This window comes from Octopus sinensis, linkage group LG5 (assembly GCF_006345805.1).
Source record: "Octopus sinensis linkage group LG5, ASM634580v1, whole genome shotgun sequence".
Lineage (NCBI taxonomy): Eukaryota > Metazoa > Mollusca > Cephalopoda > Octopoda > Octopodidae > Octopus > Octopus sinensis.
Window position 1 is genome coordinate 15,056,327 of NC_043001.1, and position 21,072 is coordinate 15,077,398.

The window sequence follows — 21,072 nt, forward strand, 5'->3', positions numbered from 1 at the left end:
TGCTTAAAAACTGGTGTTGGTGTGTTTATGTCCCTGTAACTTAGCAGTTCAGCAAAAAGACTGATAGAATAAAAACTAGACTTTAAAAATAAAATACTGAAGTTGATTTGTTTGACTTAAAGCCCTTCAGGATAGTGCTCCAGCAAGGCCACAGTTAAATGACTGAAACAAGTAAAAGGCAAGATATATATATATATATATCCAAATAAGCAACAAGGATATCCAAAGGTAGTGTTGTACAATCGTTTCATGCTACTTCATTCAATTAAACACTGTAAGTATTACATTAGTTTAATAAAATGAAGTAGCATGAAACAATTGTACTACACTACTTTGGATATCCTTGTAGCTTATTTTGATTATAATCACCCCATTTGATTTATATGGATAATACCATACCGAACTCTGGTGCCTTTAACTTAAGTACCATATTCAACTGAATCTAAATTTTTACTGAACTTATAATACCATATATATATATATATATACATACATACACACACACACACACACACTTTTAATAAAGTTTGATTCAGTTCTGCATCTGATGTGAGGGTTGTGTCCTCCATGCTCACAAAACGTTTGGCTTGGTGGAGCTGTATCCAACTCCTATAAAATGTGTTGAGTTTTACTTGTTGATGCCAGCACCGCTGAACTGGTTCATGTGCTGGTGGCACGTAAAAAGCACCATTCAAGCATGCTGGATGCTAGTGTCACCTGACTGGTTCCTGTGCAGGTGGCACATAAAAAGCACCCACTATACTCTTAGGGTGGTTGGCGTCGGGAATGGCATCCACCCATAGAAACTTTGCCAGATCAGATTGGAGCATGGTACAACCTCTTGGCTTGCCAGTCCTCAGTCAAACCGTCCAACCCATGCCAGCTTAGAAAGAGGACGTTAAACGATGATAATATATATATATATATGACAATATAAAATGGGAACATATGTTCATATAAATATATTTTCTATTGTATTTTAATAAAATTAACTTTGTATGCATATAACTAGAGGATAGAACTATAGACTTCAGTAATTTTTATATTTTTCTGTGTATCTTGAAAGTAATTAAAAATACAGAAGATGAAATGAAAAACTTTTATTGACAACAGAAAAAAAAAAAAAGAAAAAGGCTTGACCTAGAGAGGTTTTTCTTCTCTGGACTGAAATATCTCAGCTTTCCTACTAATTTATGACAACATGAAACACTGTTAATAGTTGAGATCAGTACGAAGATCTGAGGCCAGTTCGGCAACTACTTTATTCCGGCTGCTACACAGCTGCCCCAACTGTTGCTCGGGTAACTGCAAGGAAATTATTAGATAATCCTTATGAAAATTTAATCTAAGAAACAGAATGGAAATTCACAATTGGAACAATGACATATCTTTAGATTTATTTTCTGCTCAAACAAATTGAATTAAGACACCCCATTCTAATTGTTTAGTTATTTTAATTAACAGTAAGCCATTTTAATTCATTTAATTAATTCTTTTGCATAATGGCAAGGTCATATTCTATTTGATACATATTTTCAGTACAAACAATATCATTGTTTCTTTTAATATAATTACAAATCAAATACATTAACAGAATTCAACAACAATAGCCGCAGCAGCCTTTACAATGTCACTCGACCTCCTCGAAAAAGCAACCACATCTATTTCACATGACACTCAAACCAGCTGAAAGAAGGGCACATTGAATGATGTAGTCTCGGTTATACTTGTGTCTGGAGCGCGATGTCTTTGATCCAGCAATAAAGAAAAAAAAATGCTATCCAGAACAAAGACCATTTATTATTCCCTTTATAATAAAAATCAAACACGTTACAGTGTTTGTATAGCTCCGCTGGTCTGTTGTAAGACAATCGTGGTTTGTCACGGTATTGGAACGGCTAACGATCACCGTAAACCATACCTAGCTTGATTATAGAGTCATGATGAACGGTAAACGATAAAAATATCTAACCTTTAATTCATCTTGAAAACTATGTAAGAGAACACAAAGAAATTTATTAAAAAATTGCTTCGTTTCCAATAATTACGTTGGTATTAGAATAAAATAATAAATAAAACTAATTCAAGGACATCTATCCATTTTAATTATGTAAGAGTAGTCTCCCCTAATATTCAGTTTTTAGACTTCGTTAAACCTTTTGCCTAACATGAAAATTTCTCTAATTTTCTTCCATCTACGGAAAGAATTGTTGATTAGCCTAACAATAGTTTTGATATAGTAAACCTATGAGCAAAATCAATCCAGCCACGACCATTTCATCTTATTTTCCAGTGTATAATGTATGTACGGTTGCATTATTAATCAATATCCTTCTTATTTTATGGTGGTATGAGTACTACTAGAGAGATAGTTCACTGCTATTTCTAGCAGATCCAATGATCGCTTAGCAGTTCTCTCATTCGCTGGTATACAAAAAATTGAAATAGACTTGTGAAAAGTTTTGCTATGTTTGAATATGCTGAAAACAATGTGGTCTTAAAATTTACATATATTAAAGAAAATAGGCGCAGGAGTGGCTGTGTGGTAAGTAGCTTGCTTACGAACCACATGGTTCCAGGTTCATTCCCACTGCGTGGCACCTTGGGCAAGTGTCTTCTATTATAGCCTCAGGCCGACCAAAGCCTTGTGAGTGGATTTAGTAGACGGAAACTGAAAGAAGCCCGTCGTATATGTGTATATGTGTGTGTGTGTCTATGTTTGTCCCCAATATCGCTTGCCAACCGATGCTGGTGTATTTACGTCCCTGTAACTTAGCGGTTCGGAAAAAAGAGTCCGATAGAATAAGTACTAGGCTTACAAAGAATAAGTCCTGGGGTCGATTTGCTTGACTAAAGGTGGTGCTCAAGCATGGTCACAGTCAAATGACTGAAACAAGTAAAGAGAGTACAATCACTGAAGCTTCCACAACCAGCAGTCAGCTTCCCTTAATCACATTCTATTGTCTTACAACAGAAAGGACTAAACTGGACAATGTATGTTTAGGGCTGTGCAATACGACTGAACTTCGTTTAACGTCCATTTTTCATGCTGGCGTGGGTTGAACGGTTTGACAGGAGCTGTCCAGACTCCAACTGCCTGCGGTGGCATGGTTTCTATGGCTGGTCGCCCTTCCTAACGCCAACCACATTACAGAGTGTACTGGCTGCTTTATATGTGCCACTGGCTCATTTGACTAACAAAAATTTAGCCATCCGCACATAACCACCATCTCACAGACTCATACACACAATTTTGTCTCTTCGCTGATTCTGCAATGTCCTTTGTTCCTCTGAATTAGCCAACCACAAATATTTGCTGTCTTACTTTCACTTGGTCCCAGTCCCTTCTTTACCAACATTGGTGTTTCATCTCTCGCATCCTGCATCGATCAATCAATGATTCGGATTGAACATTAACCACTCCAATTTCTGGAGCAAAGATCAATACAACCATTTCTCCTCCGTTGACAAATTGTGATCCCTATTATCCAACCCATGCCAACATGAAACATGGTCATACAATGATGATCATTTAAAAAACCGATTTGGGATTTCATTTGACTTTGATGGGCATTTTAAGACCAGATACCCTTTTATCATGCACCACTCACTCACAAGGTGGTTGTGCTAAAATACTGGGTTATCACACCCACATGCTTGTTTTAATAGCTAAAATATTTTGGAGCCTGACTAAATACATAAAATTAATTTTTTGATAACTTAGGCATTAAATAACTTTTTGTATGCAGTTCCATTGAAACTTAAACGACCAAATGATTAATTCCAGATATTTGTACAGATATATCATCATCATCATTTTACATCCGTTTTCCCAAGCTTATATATATATATTTATATATGTTATTTATATATAATTAGAGAACATGCAGGGTTTTAACTGTATAGTGTAAATGTAATGTAAGTATCTTCTAAGCCCCGAGGGGGTCTTTTAAGGACCAGTGCTTATCGACAATATCATGGCATGAACCAAATGAGAGAGGAAAAAGAGATCTTTCTGAACAGACTGCCAGTCTATACCAGATGATCTGGCACGTATTTGTGTCCAGATTATATAATAAAATATTTACAATAGATTTCATCTCACACTTATCAGCTGGTAATCTAATCCCTTCTCCATCTAGCCATTTCACCTCTGCAAAATCCTGATGATAGTGAAGCTAGAACAAAACTCTCTCTTTCTATGTATGTGTGTGTGTATGCTCACACACACACACACACACACACAACTGAAATGCTCAACGGGAAGTGGTTAATATAATTTGTCGCACAATTATTGTCAAAAGATAATTTAGAATGAAGTTTGCCAGATCAGACCGGACACGTGATCAAAACACATTGAAAGATGCTGTTTTTGCTAACCAAATAGTTTAGCACTTCTTGTCAGTTTTGCAGACATTCTGTAGGAAAGCCAGTGGAATTATATTTTTCATCAAATATATTAAATTATGTACCATCCACTAAAAACTGGGAAAATTAGTAAGAAAATATAGCATTACATCACTAGTGTGTTTATTCAGTAAAATTTGAGAGTTCTGTCAGGCACACAAACACACACACACACTATGAGCAACATCTTTTAAAATGTGTACTTGCTGACATGAAGAAATATTGTTTATCTACTGAAACCTGTTCTAGATAAGTGATACCTGACCTTTCTTTGTAATCCAGGTCAAGGCAGTGGCAGTTTCTTTCCAAGCAAACAATTCATCATATCTTAGATAATGTCATTGCAGGCTTGAAGCTCCAAGCTAGACTTTGCATATTTTCTAAGACTCAAGTTTGCTAATTGACAGATCAGTGAAAATTCGGGTACAATAAGATTGCATTCAATATCAGACTAAAATCTCTATTGGGGGATTGGAGGATATTGTACATGATAATGCAGATGTTATGGAAGCATGTCATTCTGTTTGTTTGATATGTTAGGAATTATCATACAGCTTGATGAAAGTGTAATCAAGTTCTCTGATAAAAGTGATGTAATCTATATATATAAAACTGTAGTTGTGTGAGTGTCTGTCTCCTACGATTTAGATTCCTAACTACTCCCACATTTTGCGGTGCAGTTTAACCAAATTCGGGTATCTTATAGTCGTGATTCATATCGAGCCCGTCTGAGTATTAGTGCGCGTCTACGATGAGTCTACGATTTAAAAAATAATTTAACATCATTTTTTATTCCATTTTAATGCATAATTTTTCGTGTGTCGATGGCGGCGGAGTTGGCGTCCACGCTCAAACACCTGTACCTGTGTTTGCTTCTCCCCCTTCTTCTCTCCCTCGTGAAGCTGTGGGGAAGGGAGTTTAAGGAAATCAACGTCGTAATGCGTTGTCAAGGAGACCAGCGTTCTTTTAGAACAACGACTTCATGGCTTGAAGACACCAAAACAGAAATGGCTAAGAAAGCCCGAATTGGCATCTATAAAGGAAGTAACTCTCTAAAAATGCTTATATAGTTATTTCCCTTACAAACCCGAGGAACGCAGGGCGATACTGCTAGTCTTTATATATAAAAGAGAAGTTGTGTGTCTGTCTCCTACGATTTAGATTCCTAACTACTCCCACATTTTGCGGTGCAGTTTAACCAAAACCGGGTATCTTATAGTCGTGATTCATATCGAGCCCTTCTGGGTATTACCGCACATCTACAATGAGTCTACGATTTAAAAAAAAATTTACCATCATTTTTTTCCATTTTAATGCATTTTTTCGCTATTATATAAGGGAAGTAATTCTCTAAAAATGTCTACGATGAGTCAACGATTTAAAAAAAAATTTACCATAATTTTTTTTCCATTTTTTTGCTATTTTTTGGCTATAACTCTCTAAAAATGCTTATATAGTTATTTCCCTTACAAACCCGAGCAACGCCGGGCGATACTGCTAGTTAGAAATATGAAAATAACGATAGTATTGTAATGGAAGGAAAAGGCTAAGAAATGGTTTGTTTCTTTGTATGAAAGTTAGATAATATTGGGTGTGTGTAATAAGAATGCTAACTTTTGAGAGCCTGTGAGGTGATAAAGAAGCTAGCGATCAAAGACTTTGGCAGTATTAGTAGATATGCTGAGTAGTGGAATGTTTAAATGTAGTCGAGATCAAAGGAAACTTTGGAAAGACACAGAGAAGGGGTCATGAATGTATTGAGATGACCCACAACTTGGATTCCTACATATTCTGTATTTTTTTAAAACAGATTCTTTTATTCCCTTGTTGGATTCATCCAGAGGATGGGGCCATGCTGGAGCACTACCTTTGAGTAAGGTATTCTGCATGGAATGTGACTGACATGTGAACTCACAGACATAGACATGCAGACAAGTGTTCTAATTTTATGCTCACATACCATGCTGTTAAAACAAGCTTTTAAAAAAAAAAAATCTTCTGAGGTGGTAGCCATGACCAAAGTTGATATTTTATAAAAAGTATTGGTAAGGATTTCGGAGGGCTAAAGTTCTGGTGATAGAGGATTGAACAAGAGTTTAGGGATGAGTTAGGTGGTTGAGATATAAAAGAGGTAAGAAGTGGAGAGACGGGGTCATCAAATGGTTTGTAGCTACATAAAGGAGGATGTACTTTTATATAATAAAGCTGGAATGATACAGAGAAGTTTAATAGAAAAGATAATGATTACATAAGACAGTGCAGTGCCTGTCCACAAGTCGACAGAAGAAGGACTTCTATTTTAAGTTATCTAATTTTAGAGACAGATTAAATAATTCATAACGAGCAATTGATCATAATGGTATTTTCTTGTCTTAAACAGGAGACATTCATGCATAAGTTAAAGGTATGATTGTTTCAAACATATAATACATCTATACACATGAATGGGAGGGAAAAAAGCTTGGGGAGAAGTTTCTTAGAATGTAAAATGCTTAACATTTAACCTTGTCACTACATATAATTGGCACAGGGAAATCACCAACAATAGATTACCATTTCTGATTAGAGGTATCGCAGTGAAGTAACATATATCAATGACTAGGCTAAGAAGAAAAATGCCTTTTAAGTCAGATAATTACAATAAGAAATGGAGCAAATGTTAGGGAAGTGTGGAAAAAGAATTTCAGTTTCAAGGAATAAATTTATCTGATGCTGTGTTCCTGTTATTAAAACAGTCAGCAATATATGTATATATAAACAACAATTATGTATATATATACAATTATGTATATATAAAGTATGTATATATAAACAACAATTATTACTAAAAGTAAAGAAGGTGATGACCTGCCAGAATCATCAGTGTACGGGACAAAATGCTAGGCAGCATTTCTTTCAGTGTTTTACATTCTGAGTTCAAATTCTGCTGGGGTCAGTTTTGCCTTTTATCCTCTTAGGGTCGATGAAATAATTACTGGTTGAGCACTGGGGTCAGTGTAATTGACCAGCCCCATCCCACAAGATTCCAGTCCTTGTATCTCTAGTAGAAAGGATTACTAGCAGTAAAGTACTTATTTAAAAAAAAATATATTATCTCTTCAAAATATAAAGAAGATTGTTATAGAAAATTTCAGTGTTTTTTGGCCCCTACAGTTAATACTGATCAAATGTAGCCACAACCATGTATGTGTATATATATATATATGTGTGTGTGTATGTGTGTATATATAATGTATTCATATATATTATATATATATACAATGTATGTGTGTGTGTGTGTGTATATATATATAAGGTGTGTGTGTGTGTATATATATATAATGTATGTGTGTGAGTGTATATATATATATAGTTTATCTAGGATTATATCATCCAATGTGTCCTTCTTTATTGAAGAGATCATGGTGTGGTTTGACAAGTAACAGCATAAAAGCTCTCTTGGCTCACCCACCCCCCCTTCACTGGCCCATGAAATTTTGTTTTTGCCTGATGGTTACAAACAATTCTTGTAATGCAATGATATTACCAATTCGAATATGCTAAAAGCACATTCGGACTTGTAAACAAGCCATTCACTGTGTTTTGTCATGGAGAACATTTCTTGCTATAGACAAATGGTGTAAGTACACCCAGATCAACTCACAGCGCCACCTATCCAGACTGTGAGATGCAAGCATTTCGGAGTAGTTATCTCCTCTTCAGTCATAGAAACTGGACGGTGGTGCTGCAAGCTGATTTGAATGTACTTACACCATGTGTCTACAGTGAGAAACCAACATGCAAACACATATTCAAACTGGTAATAGCTTTGCTTTCATACTTATCACTGCTTAGTGCTCTCATCCTGTGGTTCTTGTAATGTTTTAGGATGTAAATGAAATGTTTTGCTAGTGTGTGGATAAACATGCTTACAAGGTTTTCAATGCTTACTGACAAATTTCTACCAAGCATCAGTGATTTTCTGCACCCATGATTATCTCTAATGAAAAGAGTTAATTATTCAAAGTGTAATCTATGGGGATATTATGCTACAGTGAACAGTACTCTTTTACATGTTTCAGTCATTTGACTATGGCCATGCTGGAGCACCGCCTTTTAGTCGAGCAAATCAACCCCAGGACTTATTATTTGTAAGCCTATTGCTTATTGTATCGGTCTCTCTTGCCGAACCGCTAAGTGACGGGGACGTAAACACACCAACGTCGGTTGTCAAGCGATGTCAGGGGATCAAAGACAGACACACACATACATATATGTATGTGTGTGTGTGTGTGTATATATATATATATACATATATACATACATACATACATACATACGATGGGGTTCTTTCAGTTTCCATCTACCAAATCCACTCACAAGGCTTTGGTCAGCCCGAGGCTATAGTAGAAGACACTTGGCCAAGGTGCCATGCAGTGGGACTGAACCCAGAACCATGTGGTTCGTAAGCAAGCTACTTACCACACAGCCACTCCTACGCCTATATGTGTAGTTCATAAACTCTAAATATTCTAGAGCTCTGAGGAGATAGTTAGAACTTCTTATACCTTCAACATGTAAAGATAATTTTATTGTATGACTACTAAATAAGTTAGACGGGGAAAAGTAATTAGTCTGTACGTTAATTCGAAATGATTACTCAGCTCCAGTAACAAGAACAGTTATGAGAAGTGAATTATGAAGGAGTTGATATTTGTTGAAAAGATTTATCTAAATTGTGGATTAGTTTGTAGTTCCGACGGTGTCAGCATTTTCTCAGATCTTAGTAATGTAGCAAAGTAGGCAATAGAAAGGTGAACGGGAGGACTGCTTGCAAGCGAGATAAGATTAGGGCACATTGACAGATGGTATTTGCTGAATGAAAGATGTGCTTTAAAAGCCTGCAAAAAGGAATCGAGAGAGAGAGAGAGAGAGAGAGAGCAAAACTGGCAGCACTCAGAGAGAGATTGAAGAAATCCACTGATTGTTGAAATTGAAGTTCATTTCACACCTACACACACAGCTTCGTTGTTTACAGAATGAAAACAATATTGTTTGAACTAGCGACTCTATACTGATTCTGCATATATATATATAAATATATGTGTGTATATATGTATGTATATGTGTATGTATATATAATGTATGTGTTTGTATATATATATATATATGATGATGATATATATATGTGTGTGTGTGTGTATATGTGTGTGTGTGTGTGTATATATAATGTGTGTGTGTATATATGTGTGCGTGTATATATATATAATGTATGAGTGCGTGTATATATATAATGTATGAGTGCGTGTATATATATATAATGTATGTGTGCGTGTGTATATATATGTATAATGTATGTGTGCGTGTGTATATATATGTACAATGTATGAGTGCGTGTATATATATATATATATATAATGTATGAGTGCGTGTGTATATATACATAATGTATGTGCGTGTGTGTATATAAATATATATACTGATTATTTTTAGACTTAATTATGAGATTTAATTACTCCTTACTTGTACACATGGTTATCGGGTCCTGTTCACATAACTATTATTGATGAGGTTAACATGTTAGATTACAACAGTTATTATATACACACATCTTAGCTTTATAAACTTTTTATTCTTTTTATTCTATACCCTCTTCTTTTACAGTTGGTAGCGTTACAAACTCTCGGTTTACAGCTATCTTCTCCAATGCTGATAATATTTGATACCACTAATTTTCTATCTTCTTGCCCTGACAAAACTCATTTCAGCTATCAAACTCACACTGCACATCTCATACAATCTTCTCACTTTGCTTTGTTCCAGCTGTAGCAGGTGCTCTACTTTCACTGCCTGTGTCTCATTACCCTGTAGGATAACATTCTTGGCACCTTCATCATTCACTATAACTATATCCACTTAATTAAAACTTCCTTTTACTAACTTCCAACTCTAACTTGGGCTTTCCTCGCAACAATAAAGAGCTTTAATGATTATAACCAGTTCAAATTAATATTTTAATCATAAAACTATTTTCTATACATTCCAAAAAAACACAGCTTTATTTATTTAAGCTAGAAACTTTCTGAGTGCGTAAGCCTGTGCTAGAGTGTGTGTGTATGTATATATATATATATATATATATATGTATACACACATACACACCTTATCAATGTGTAAGTGCCTATTTTTCTTTGGTAGCATGGGTCATATATGAATATATAATTCTACTACACACACAAAAATGCCATTTCACAGATGAACCAATGATAAAGCCTTTACTGTAAAGTAATCAAACAATCCCTAAATCAAACCTCAAAAGGACACATTAGATAATGTAATCCTAGTTACCCGTAACAAGATAGGATGGTTGCAGCCAGCACGGCTTTGGTCAGTCAGGTTTATTATAAACACCTCCATATATACTAAGCCTATAGTATTCTTTTATTTGTTTCAGTCATTTGACTGTGGCCACGCTGGAGTCATCATCATCATTGTTCGACCGTGGTTGAGACAATGGAATTTACCATGCTACGCCAGACTTCACGGTCCATCATGGCATTACGGAGGTCCTGTTGCTGGATGCCTGTATCCCTGGAGATTACATCAGGGTAGGAGAGTGTGCGCCCTCTGGTATCGCGAGCAGATGGCTTCCAGAGGAGAAGAGTAGAAATTACCTCGTTTTCAGCCCTACAACAATGTCCAGCAAACTGGACTCTCCTACCTTTCACAAGAGATGACACAGGTGGTAGTTTCCCACGCTGGAGTACTGCCTTTAGTCGAACAAATCAACCCCAGGACTTATTCTTTGTAAGCCTAGTACTTAGTCTATCGGTCTGTTTTGCCAAACTGCTAAGTTATGGGGAGAGAAACACACCAACATCAGTTGTCAAGTGATGTTGGGGGACAAACACACACACATAAAAACATATATATATATATATATGTACACAACAGGCTTCTTTCAGTTTCCGTCTACCAAATCTACTCACAAGGGATTGGTCTTCCTGAGGCTATAGCAGAAGACACTTGCCCAAGGTGCCACATAGTGAGACTGAACCTGGAACCATGTGGTTGGGAAGCAAGCTTCCTACCACACAGCTACTATAGATTATTTCTCATATAACTTGAACCATCATTGGCATAAAGAAATAACTGACCATTGGCCTCTAAAAACTCAGCCAGGATTTCTTTTCTTTCTTTAAAATAACAAATTGAAGACCAATTGAACATTGCCAATAATCCCCATAAACTAGTTCCTTCATTTGGTAACATATTAGTTCAGCATTGTAAGCTTCTCGAGTGAGAAAGTTAGGTTTTCCACATGGAAAATTGTCGATTGCTGCCCTGCTCAATTTACAGACCATTTATTTATGTCTGATTACAGTCCAAATGTTCTGCACATCAATTATAATACACCTGACAGGGGAACAATTTTTGCCCTGCTACTGTACTCCTCCTAAGCTATGAACCATGAGAGTAAATACACAAATATACTTTTATTCTCTTCCTCACATTATTTGTTACTTGTATTTTCTTAACTCTCATATTCAGCACTCTGAATTCTAATGTTTATATATATATATATATATATCATCATCATCGTCGTTTAACGTCTGTTTTCCATGCTAGCATGGGTTGGACGATTCGACTGGGGTCTGGGAAGCCAGGAGGCTGCACCAGGCTCCAATCTGATTTGGTAATGTTTCTACAGCTGGATGCCCTTCCTAACGCCAACCACTCCGTGAGTGTAGTGGGTGCTTTTTACGTGTCACTGGCACAGGTGCCAGGGGAGGCTGGCAACGGCCATGATCGGTTGGTGCTTTTTACGTGCCACCAGCACGAAAGCCAGTCAAGGCGGTGCTATATACATATATATCTCTCCAGCATGTCCAGAATCCTAAAGCATTAGATAAAATGTCTTGTGGTATTTCATGACAGCACATTGCATTCTGAGTTCAAATCATGCTAAGGGTGATTTTGCCATTTATCTGATCAGTTGATATCAATAGGGATCACTCATGCCCCAGCATGGCCAAGCCTCAAGACTGAAACATATAAAAGAATATTGAAGTGTGTGTCTGTGTGTGTGTCCCACCACCACCTGACAACCACTGTTGGTGTGTTTATGTCTCTGTAACTTAGTGGTTCAACAAAAGGAAATAGATACCAGGTTTAAAAAAAAAAATGTACAAGTCATGGGGTCGATTCGTTTGACTACAAATTCTTCAAGGCAGTGTCCCAGCCTCTCTCATCTTTTTGTCTACTCTCTTAACATTACCACTCTGCTGCTCTGCATCCCTATGCATCACTGGACACATCCCACCCCTTATACACTATTCAGTACATCTACCCTCTATCCACCCCTAAACACTTGTTTTTCATTCATTATATTCACACACACACCCACCTATTCCTCATCTCTTACTCTCCCATACACTCTTGCAATCTCTATCCATGCACACCTCTGGTTTCTTTGTTTCCATTCAATTCTTGAGGGTCCACACAGATACCAAATGGTATATGGGAGATGCCTGGCTTGTAGGAGACACATGGCTTAGTGGTTAGGGTGTTGGACTCATGACCATAAGATTGTGGTTTCGATTCCCGCACTGGGCAATGCATTGTGGTCTTGATCAAAACACTTCATTTCACATTGCTACATTGCTCCAGTTCATTCAGCTGGCAAAAATGAGCAATTCCCAGAAGGATTAGTGTCCCAGCCTGGGAGGTGAGGGATATATGTACTGCAGGAATTAGGAAACCGGCTCTATGAGTCTATATGATTCAGGAAGGATCTATCAGATACTAAATCACTATTTTTATCTCTTCCCAGCTCCAGCCCAATCACCCTCACCCTCTGTTAAAGCGTGAGTAATCATGTAGCACTTCTGCAGCAAAGATATCTGTTCTGCTCCGGTTCTTTACCCCCTGTTTTAACCCCCTCATCTTCTAACATAAAGCTGCCTCTCTCCCAAGGTTCATAGTCTTGCAAGTTGCATGGTAACCTCACACGTGACGGTGGCACCCCAAAAAAACAAAAAAACACCCATTACATAAAGTAGTTGGCATTAGGGAGAGGATCCAGCTGTAGGGACCATGCCAAAGTAGACAACAGAGCAAGTTGCACTGTTTTGCTTGATTAAATTCTACCACAGTCCAACCCATGCCAGCACAGAACAAGAATATGAACTCTCTCGTTACTTCGTTACTGTATTTAATTTGAGATGCTCTGTTTCTTTCAATTATTTTAAATATAACGAAGAATTTAGTAAAGTTATCATTAAGCTAGTGTTAGGAACATAAATTGTGACTAAGGTTTGGTGGAGGATTTTAATTTAAAACTTATGAAAACAAGACATTTGTATTACAGGGCCAGAGGTGGTTTCAGCTGGGTTGGTAACGAAAGGGTTAAATGATGTTGAAGAAGAGATTTTTTTTTTTTGGTTTTCCTTTAATATGAAATCATCATCATCATCATTGTTTAACGTCTGTTCTCCATGCTAGCATGGGTTGGATGGTTCGACCGGGGATCTGGGAAGCCAGAAGGCTGCACCAAGCTCCAGTCTTATTTGGCAATGTTTCTACAGCTGGATGCCCTTCCTAACGCCAACCACTCTGTGAGTGTAGTGGGTGCTTTTTACGAAATAGAATTGGAATTTTGTGAAGATCCCCAAACAGCATGTAGGGGTCTGAAAATGCAAAAGACATTAATAAGCTAGGGTGCCTTGTATTAATGTTGATCTTGGAATTTTATTTACAGAACCATCCAAGAAAATTGCTAATAGGCTTTGTTCAAAATCATACAAGTCTCTACTCCCAGGAATTCAATATCATTTGAATTTTGTTTAATTTCTAAGAGTTCTATGAAGGCTCCCCACTATGTACATGATGTAATGGGGTGGGTTTATTTTCTGAGATTCAACAAAAGACTTACCACTTCTTTCAGCTGGTGAATTACAGGAATACTGGCCTCACAAACCAAAGACTGTAACAATCGAAGCACATTAATACAACATTCTGTGGATTGTTCTTCTGTTAAGAGAGAGAAAAAAAAAAAATAGACAGCAGCATAAAGATGAAAATCTTTGAAATCTTTTAATATACTGAAGCATACATTTACTCAATTCAAAATGCCGACAAACTCTGGACAGATAAAAATCTATATGTATATCAGATAAAACTTTGTGTGTGTAATGTGTGTGTATGTGTGTATATATATATATATATATATATATACACACACACACACACACATACGCATACACGAGGGTGAGTCAAAAAGTAATGCCATTTTGTTTAGGACAGGTATAATTACCAACACAGGAACCTGTATCATACATCAAAACAAAGCTGGTCTTCTGTGGATCACATCTCTACTCAACATAGTCACCGTTTCTCTCAATAGCAATGTTCCACCTTCCAATGGGAGCATGTATTCCAGCCCCGTAAAATTCTATTGACTGTTCTTTGAGTCACTTCTTCACTACAGTTTTCACTTCCTCGTCACTGGAATAATGTTTGCCTCACAAACCCTCTTTCATTGGGCCGAAGAGATGATAGTCCAGTGATGAGGAAGTGAAAACTGTAGTCAAGAAGTGGCTCAAAGAACAGTCAACAGAATTTTACGGGGCAGGGATACATGCTCTCATTCAAAGGTGGAACATTGCTATTGAGAGAAATGGTGACTATGTTGAGAAGTAGGGATGTTGTGATCCACAGAAGACCAGCTTCATTTTGATGTATGATACATGTTCCTCTGTTGGTAATTATACCTGTCCTAAACAAAATGGCATTACTTTTTGACTCACCCTCGTGTATGTGTGTATATATCTATATTACAATAACCAATAATATGTTATGCATATATAGTAATATTAAGATCATGAAATGAGCATTAGCTTATCTCACTCTTTCTAACGGAACCCTAGGGTTCCAGAGGAATCCTCGTTCCCTGGTTGAGGAATGCTGCCTTAGGGTATGAAGTACGCAGAAGTGGAGACAGAGAAAGTAGATGTGAGTGGGTGGGGGTTTGCAAGAGTGTAGGGGTCAAGAGATAGGGGGAAATGGAGGAAGTAGACAACATCTGTAATGACTGGATAAGATTAAGGGGGGGGGGCTGTAGATAGTGATGAATAATGGGGTGGGGAGCAGCCAGTAGTTCATGAGTTGGGGAAGATAAAGGGATGAGAAAAAAAAGGGCAGTGGTGCGCAGCAACAGGGTAGTAATGATGATGCAGTTGATGAGGGGATGACAAGAGAGATGACATGTGGTCAGAGGTTGCAGGAGTTGGGGGAAGAAAACAGCAGCCATAATGATGCTTAACGATAATCATTCAACATCCACTTTTCCCATGCTTGCATGGGTCAGACAGAATTTGTTGATGCTGCTTTTCTATGGCTGGATGCTCTTTCTGTTGCCAACCATCACCTGTTTCCAAGCAAGATATTTTCCGACGTCCGGACATGTTTTCCACAGAAGAGTGGAAATGAACCTTCATGGCTTGTATGATGGAGATGCTCATGATGGCAAGACTAGGGTACACACACACATACTCTTTTACTCTTTTACTTGTTTCAGTCATTTGACTGCGGCCATGCTGGAGTACCGCCTTTAATCGAGCAACTTGACCCCAGGACTTATTCTTTTTGTAAGCCCAGTACTTATTCTATCGGTCTCTTTTGCCGAACCGCTAAGTGACGGGGACGTAAACACACCACCATCGGTTGTCAAGCAATGCTAGGGGGACAAACACAGATACACAAACACATATATATACATATATACGACAGGCTTCTTTCAGTTTCCGTCTACCAAATCCACTCACAAGGCGTTGATCGGCCCAGGGCTATAGCAGAAGACACTTGCCCAAGATGCCACGCAGTGGGACTGAACCCGGAACCATGTGGTTGGTTAGCAAGCTACTTACCACACAGCCACTCCTGCGCCATCATCATCATCGTTTAACATCCACTTTCCATGCTGGCATGGGTTGGATGGATTGACTGAGAACTGGCAAGCCAGTGAGCTGCACCAGGCTCCAATCTGATCTGGCAATGTTTCTGCAGCTGGATGTCCTTCCTAATGCCAATCACTTCAAGAGTGTAGAGGGTCCTTTTTTATGTGCCACTGGCATGGGAGCCAGTCATATACACACACACACACACACCATGGTTTTTTAGGGGGGAAATGGTTATAAATATAAATCAACAAGTATAAGACATTTTGCTTTCAAACCAACAAGGGGAGGTTCTATGTAATTTTTCCATTTGCTAGAAATGGTAAACAACCACACCTTACCATGTTCAAAAAGTAAGGTCATGTCAGATATATACATCATATTTCCATCATAAGGTTGGAAGATAAATGAAGAGGTCATAACTGGAATATCTTTGGGCATAAGTTAGATGCTTCATTAGGACTGACCCTAAACGACAATAATATTCTTACCTTTGAGATGATGCCCCCCCCCCCCAAAAAGCGGACATTATGTTTACTATCTTCCGTTACCCGAATGACTTTGGCAGGCCTGTAGCTTAAAACCTTTCAGTTTTGCATAAACAAGTTCATGGGGTGGTTTACATGGCCTATTCTTTCTATTCTTTTGCTTGTTTCAGTCATTTGACTGTGGCCATGCTGGAGCACCGCTTTTTAGCCAAGTAAATTGACCCCAGGACTTATTCTTTGTAAGCCTAGTACTTATTCTATCGGTCTTTTTTGTCGAACCACTGATTTATGGGGACGTAAACACACCAACATCAGTTGTTAAGCGATGGTGCGGGGACAAACACAGATACACAAACATATACATACAGTTTCTATTGATCAAATCCAGTAACAAGGTTTTTGTCAGCCCGAGACTTATAGTAAAAGACCAACAATGCATGCACCTACACACACACACACGACAACCTTCTTCCAGTTTCTGTCAACCAAATCCACTCACAAAGCTTTGGTCAACCTTGGGCTATAGTAGAAGACACTATGGTTACGAAACCTTTTCAACCACACAACCATGCCTGTAGCTATATGTACATGCACACACACACATACAAATAAAATCTTCCAGTGAAAAAGAGAGAGAGAGAGAGAGAGAGAGAAACAAGAGAGAAGGAAAGAAGTGATTCTGGTATTAAAGTGGTACTTTATTCATTGGCCCCTAAAAGATGGAAGGCAAAGGTCTGTGAGATTCGAACTTAGGGCGTTGGACAAACTACTTCATGACATTTGTTCTGACACTGTGCTCTAACAACACTTCTGCCAATTCTTGTGTGTGTGTGTGTGAGTGAGAGTGAGAGAGAGAGAGAGAGAGAGAATAATATCAAAAAGGATCTACTTTGCATTTGTTGATCACAAGAAAAAGTCATTGGATCCCTTCCACATTTTGTAGTGCAAAAGAAAAATGGGTGCGAATGGATAGCTCTTTTAAGGGTTGTTTAAGCCATGAAGAGGGAAGGGCTAAAATCATATTAATACATACAACTGGGTGATACATGCTGTGAATTGGTTACGAAGGGTACATTGAGTACAGGTACATTAAGTATAATGAATTTAGATTAAGTCTTAGAAGTTTCAGCCTCTCAGATGAGACTTTATAGGATGAAGATGAGAAAGATTCTATATTGCAGAGCCCTGAAAAATAGATATTAAATTACACCAACTCTGCTGAGTACTTGTGATTGGTACATTTCATTAGATAAGAGCAATAACAAGGCTTATGTATATATATGTGTGTGTGTGGGGGGGGAGGTGCAATGGCCTAGTGGTTAGGGCAGTGGACTCGTGGTTGGAGGATCGCGGTTTCGATTCCCAGACCAGGCGTTGAGTGTTTATTGAGCGAAAACACCTAAAGCTCCACAAGGCTCCAGCAGGGAGTGGTGGCGATCCCTGCTGTACTCTTTCGCCACAACTTTCTCTCACTCTTTCTTCTGTTGGCCTGCTCGCTTAGCCAGCAGGGTGGCGTCATTTGAAGGCTAAAACAATGCGAAGCGCATTGTGACCAGCGATGTGTAACAACATCTGATAGCCTGGTCAGTCACGGTGATATATATATGTGTGTGTGTGTGTGTGTGTGGCCAACTGGTTGGGGTGTTGCACTCGTGATTGCTAGATTGTGAGTTCGATTCCCAGACTGAGCCATGCATTGTGTTCTTGAGCAAAACACTTCTTTCCACTCAGCTGTAAATGGTTAACCTTGTGACAGACTGGATTTCCAGTCAAGGGAAATGTTGGCCAACGCACCTAGCCATTGGGGTGGCATCCTTTGAAAGCTAAAACGATGCAAAACGCATTGTGACCAGTGATCTATAATATCCCATAGTCTGGTCAATCACAATACACACACACACACACACCATATAAGGGCAAAATACTTAATCTTTTTGCTATTTTCATAGCTATACTGAGTTTGAAATATGACTTTCTAGATTGTATGATACAATACAAATTTGATGCTTCTAAAAACAGTTTGTTTACATATGCTGTTGCACATACACACATACATACACACACACACACACACATATATATATATATATATATATATATATATATATATATATATATATATATATATACTCTTTACTCTTTTACTTGTTTCAGTCATTTGACTGCGGCCATGCTGGAGCACCGCCTTTAATCGAGCAACTCGACCCCGGGACTTATTCTTTTGTAAGCCCAGTACTTATTCTATCGGTCTCTTTTGCCGAACCGCTAAGTAACGGGGACATAAACACACCAGCATCGGTTGTCAAGCAATGGTAGGGGGACAAACACAGACACACAAACACACAGACGCATATATATACATATATACGACGGGCTTCTTTCAGTTTCCGTCTACTAAATCCACTCACAAGGCTTTGGTCGGCCCGAGGCTATAGTAGAAGACACTTGCCCAAGGTGCCACGCAGTGGGACTGAACCCGGAACCGTGTGGTTGGTAAACAAGCTACTTACCACACAGCCACTCCCGCGCCTTTATATATATATATATATAATCATCATTTAATGTCTGTTGTCCATGCTGGCATGGGTTGGACGGTTTGAACAGGACTGGTAAGCTGGAAGGCTTCACCAAGTTCCTGTCTGATTTGGCATGGTTTTCTATAGCTGGATGCCTTGCCTAATGCCAACCACTCTGAGAATGTAATGGGTGCTTTTATGCGTCATTTAAGTGACACTTGTATCTGTCATGACTGTGATTTTGCTCAGCACTGATGGGTCTTCTTCTCAAGCGCGAGAAAATGCCAAAGGTCGCGGTCATTGCTTCTGTGAGGCCCAACACTTGTAAGGAACTCAGCCTCTGTGAGGCCCAACACTCAAAAGGAACTCAGCAACTCTGCCTCTGTGAGGTCCAGTGCTTGAAAGGGACTCAGCCACTTTGCCTCCGGGAAGCCCAACACTCGAAAGGAGCCCAGACACTTTGTCTCCAGGAGGCCCAATGCTTGAAAGGAACTCAGCTACTTTCCCTCTGTGAGGCCTAATGCTCTAATGGTGCTATTTATATGCCACCAGTGTGGGTGCCAGTTGTATGATACCAACATCAGCCTTGACTACAATTTCGCTTGGCTTGACGGGTCTTCTCAAGCATATATCTCAGGATAATTTTTCTAAAATATTGATTTCTAACATTGGCATATGACCACAAATAAGGAAAAAGATGTAGTTGATTCAATTGATACTAGTATAAATTTCACGGTGCCAACAGGTTTAACCCTTTAGCATTCAAATAAATCTGTCATATATAATGCTTTTTCATTTACAATGTTTTGAATTAATCATGCATTATCTTGTATTAGGTTGTTCAGAAAATAATGGCCAATTTCAGAAACATAATTTTATTCTGGAAAAATTAACAATAGGAATGTTTTGATTAGTCAAAGTATGAGCTGTGAACATCTCTGCATCTCTGCCATCGATCAATGAGATTATTTCTGCCTCATTGATAAAAACTTATTGGTTTTGATGCTAAGAAATCTTTAAAAGCTAATTTATCACATAAAAACGTGTTTAAACGCTTACAAAAATGGTTGTCAATAGGTGAAAGATCAGGAGAATATAGAGGATGTGGTAAAGTCTCGTATCCCAAGTCTGAGTTTCTGCAGTGTCATTCTTGCAACATGTGGCTTTGCATTATCATGGAGCAGAATTGGGCCATGGCGATTCACCAATGCAGGTTTCATTTTTTTGCAAGTGAGCATGAATTTCAGCAAGTTGATTGCTGTGAACCTCTGCTGTATTGCTCTGATTGGCTTCCAGAAAGCTGTAATGGACAACTCCAATTGCAGACCACCAGACAGTCACCATAATCTTTTGCTGATGCAACTTTGGCTTTGGGAAATGTTTGGGGGACTCATCATGATCAAACTATTGACTTGATCATTTATGGTTATCATAAAGGATCCAATTTTCATCACAAGTGACTATTTGGTCAAGAAAAGGACCATATTGGTGTTTTGTAGAAAGAACACTGAGCAGACTTCAAAACTCCAAACTTTTCAATTTTCATTGAGCTCATGTGGTACCCATTTATTGAGCTTTTTCACCATACCAATCTTCTGCAGATTGTGTGAGACTGTTGCAATACCGATACCAAGTGCCTGAGACATTTCTCTGACACTCTGAAACCACCTTCATACTGTGCAATCACTTGTGGACCCATCTCCCCATGCTCTATTGATATTGGCA

The 21,072-nt window shown here is 38.3% G+C and overlaps 1 protein-coding gene across 1 annotated transcript in view; it reads right to left on the minus strand.

Annotated features, from left to right (window-relative positions):
- Positions 1-1,139: 1,139 nt before the first annotated feature.
- Positions 1,140-21,072, minus strand: part of LOC118763576 (heat shock factor 2-binding protein-like) — a 342,154-nt gene continuing 322,221 nt past the window's right edge. Inside the window, exons 9-10 of the mRNA XM_036503167.1 lie at positions 14,321-14,418; positions 1,140-1,305 (exon numbers count right to left, since the gene is read on the minus strand). Coding sequence (XP_036359060.1) covers positions 1,213-1,305; positions 14,321-14,418 — 191 coding nt within the window. The 3' untranslated portion in view covers positions 1,140-1,212. The remainder of the gene's footprint in view (positions 1,306-14,320; positions 14,419-21,072) is intronic.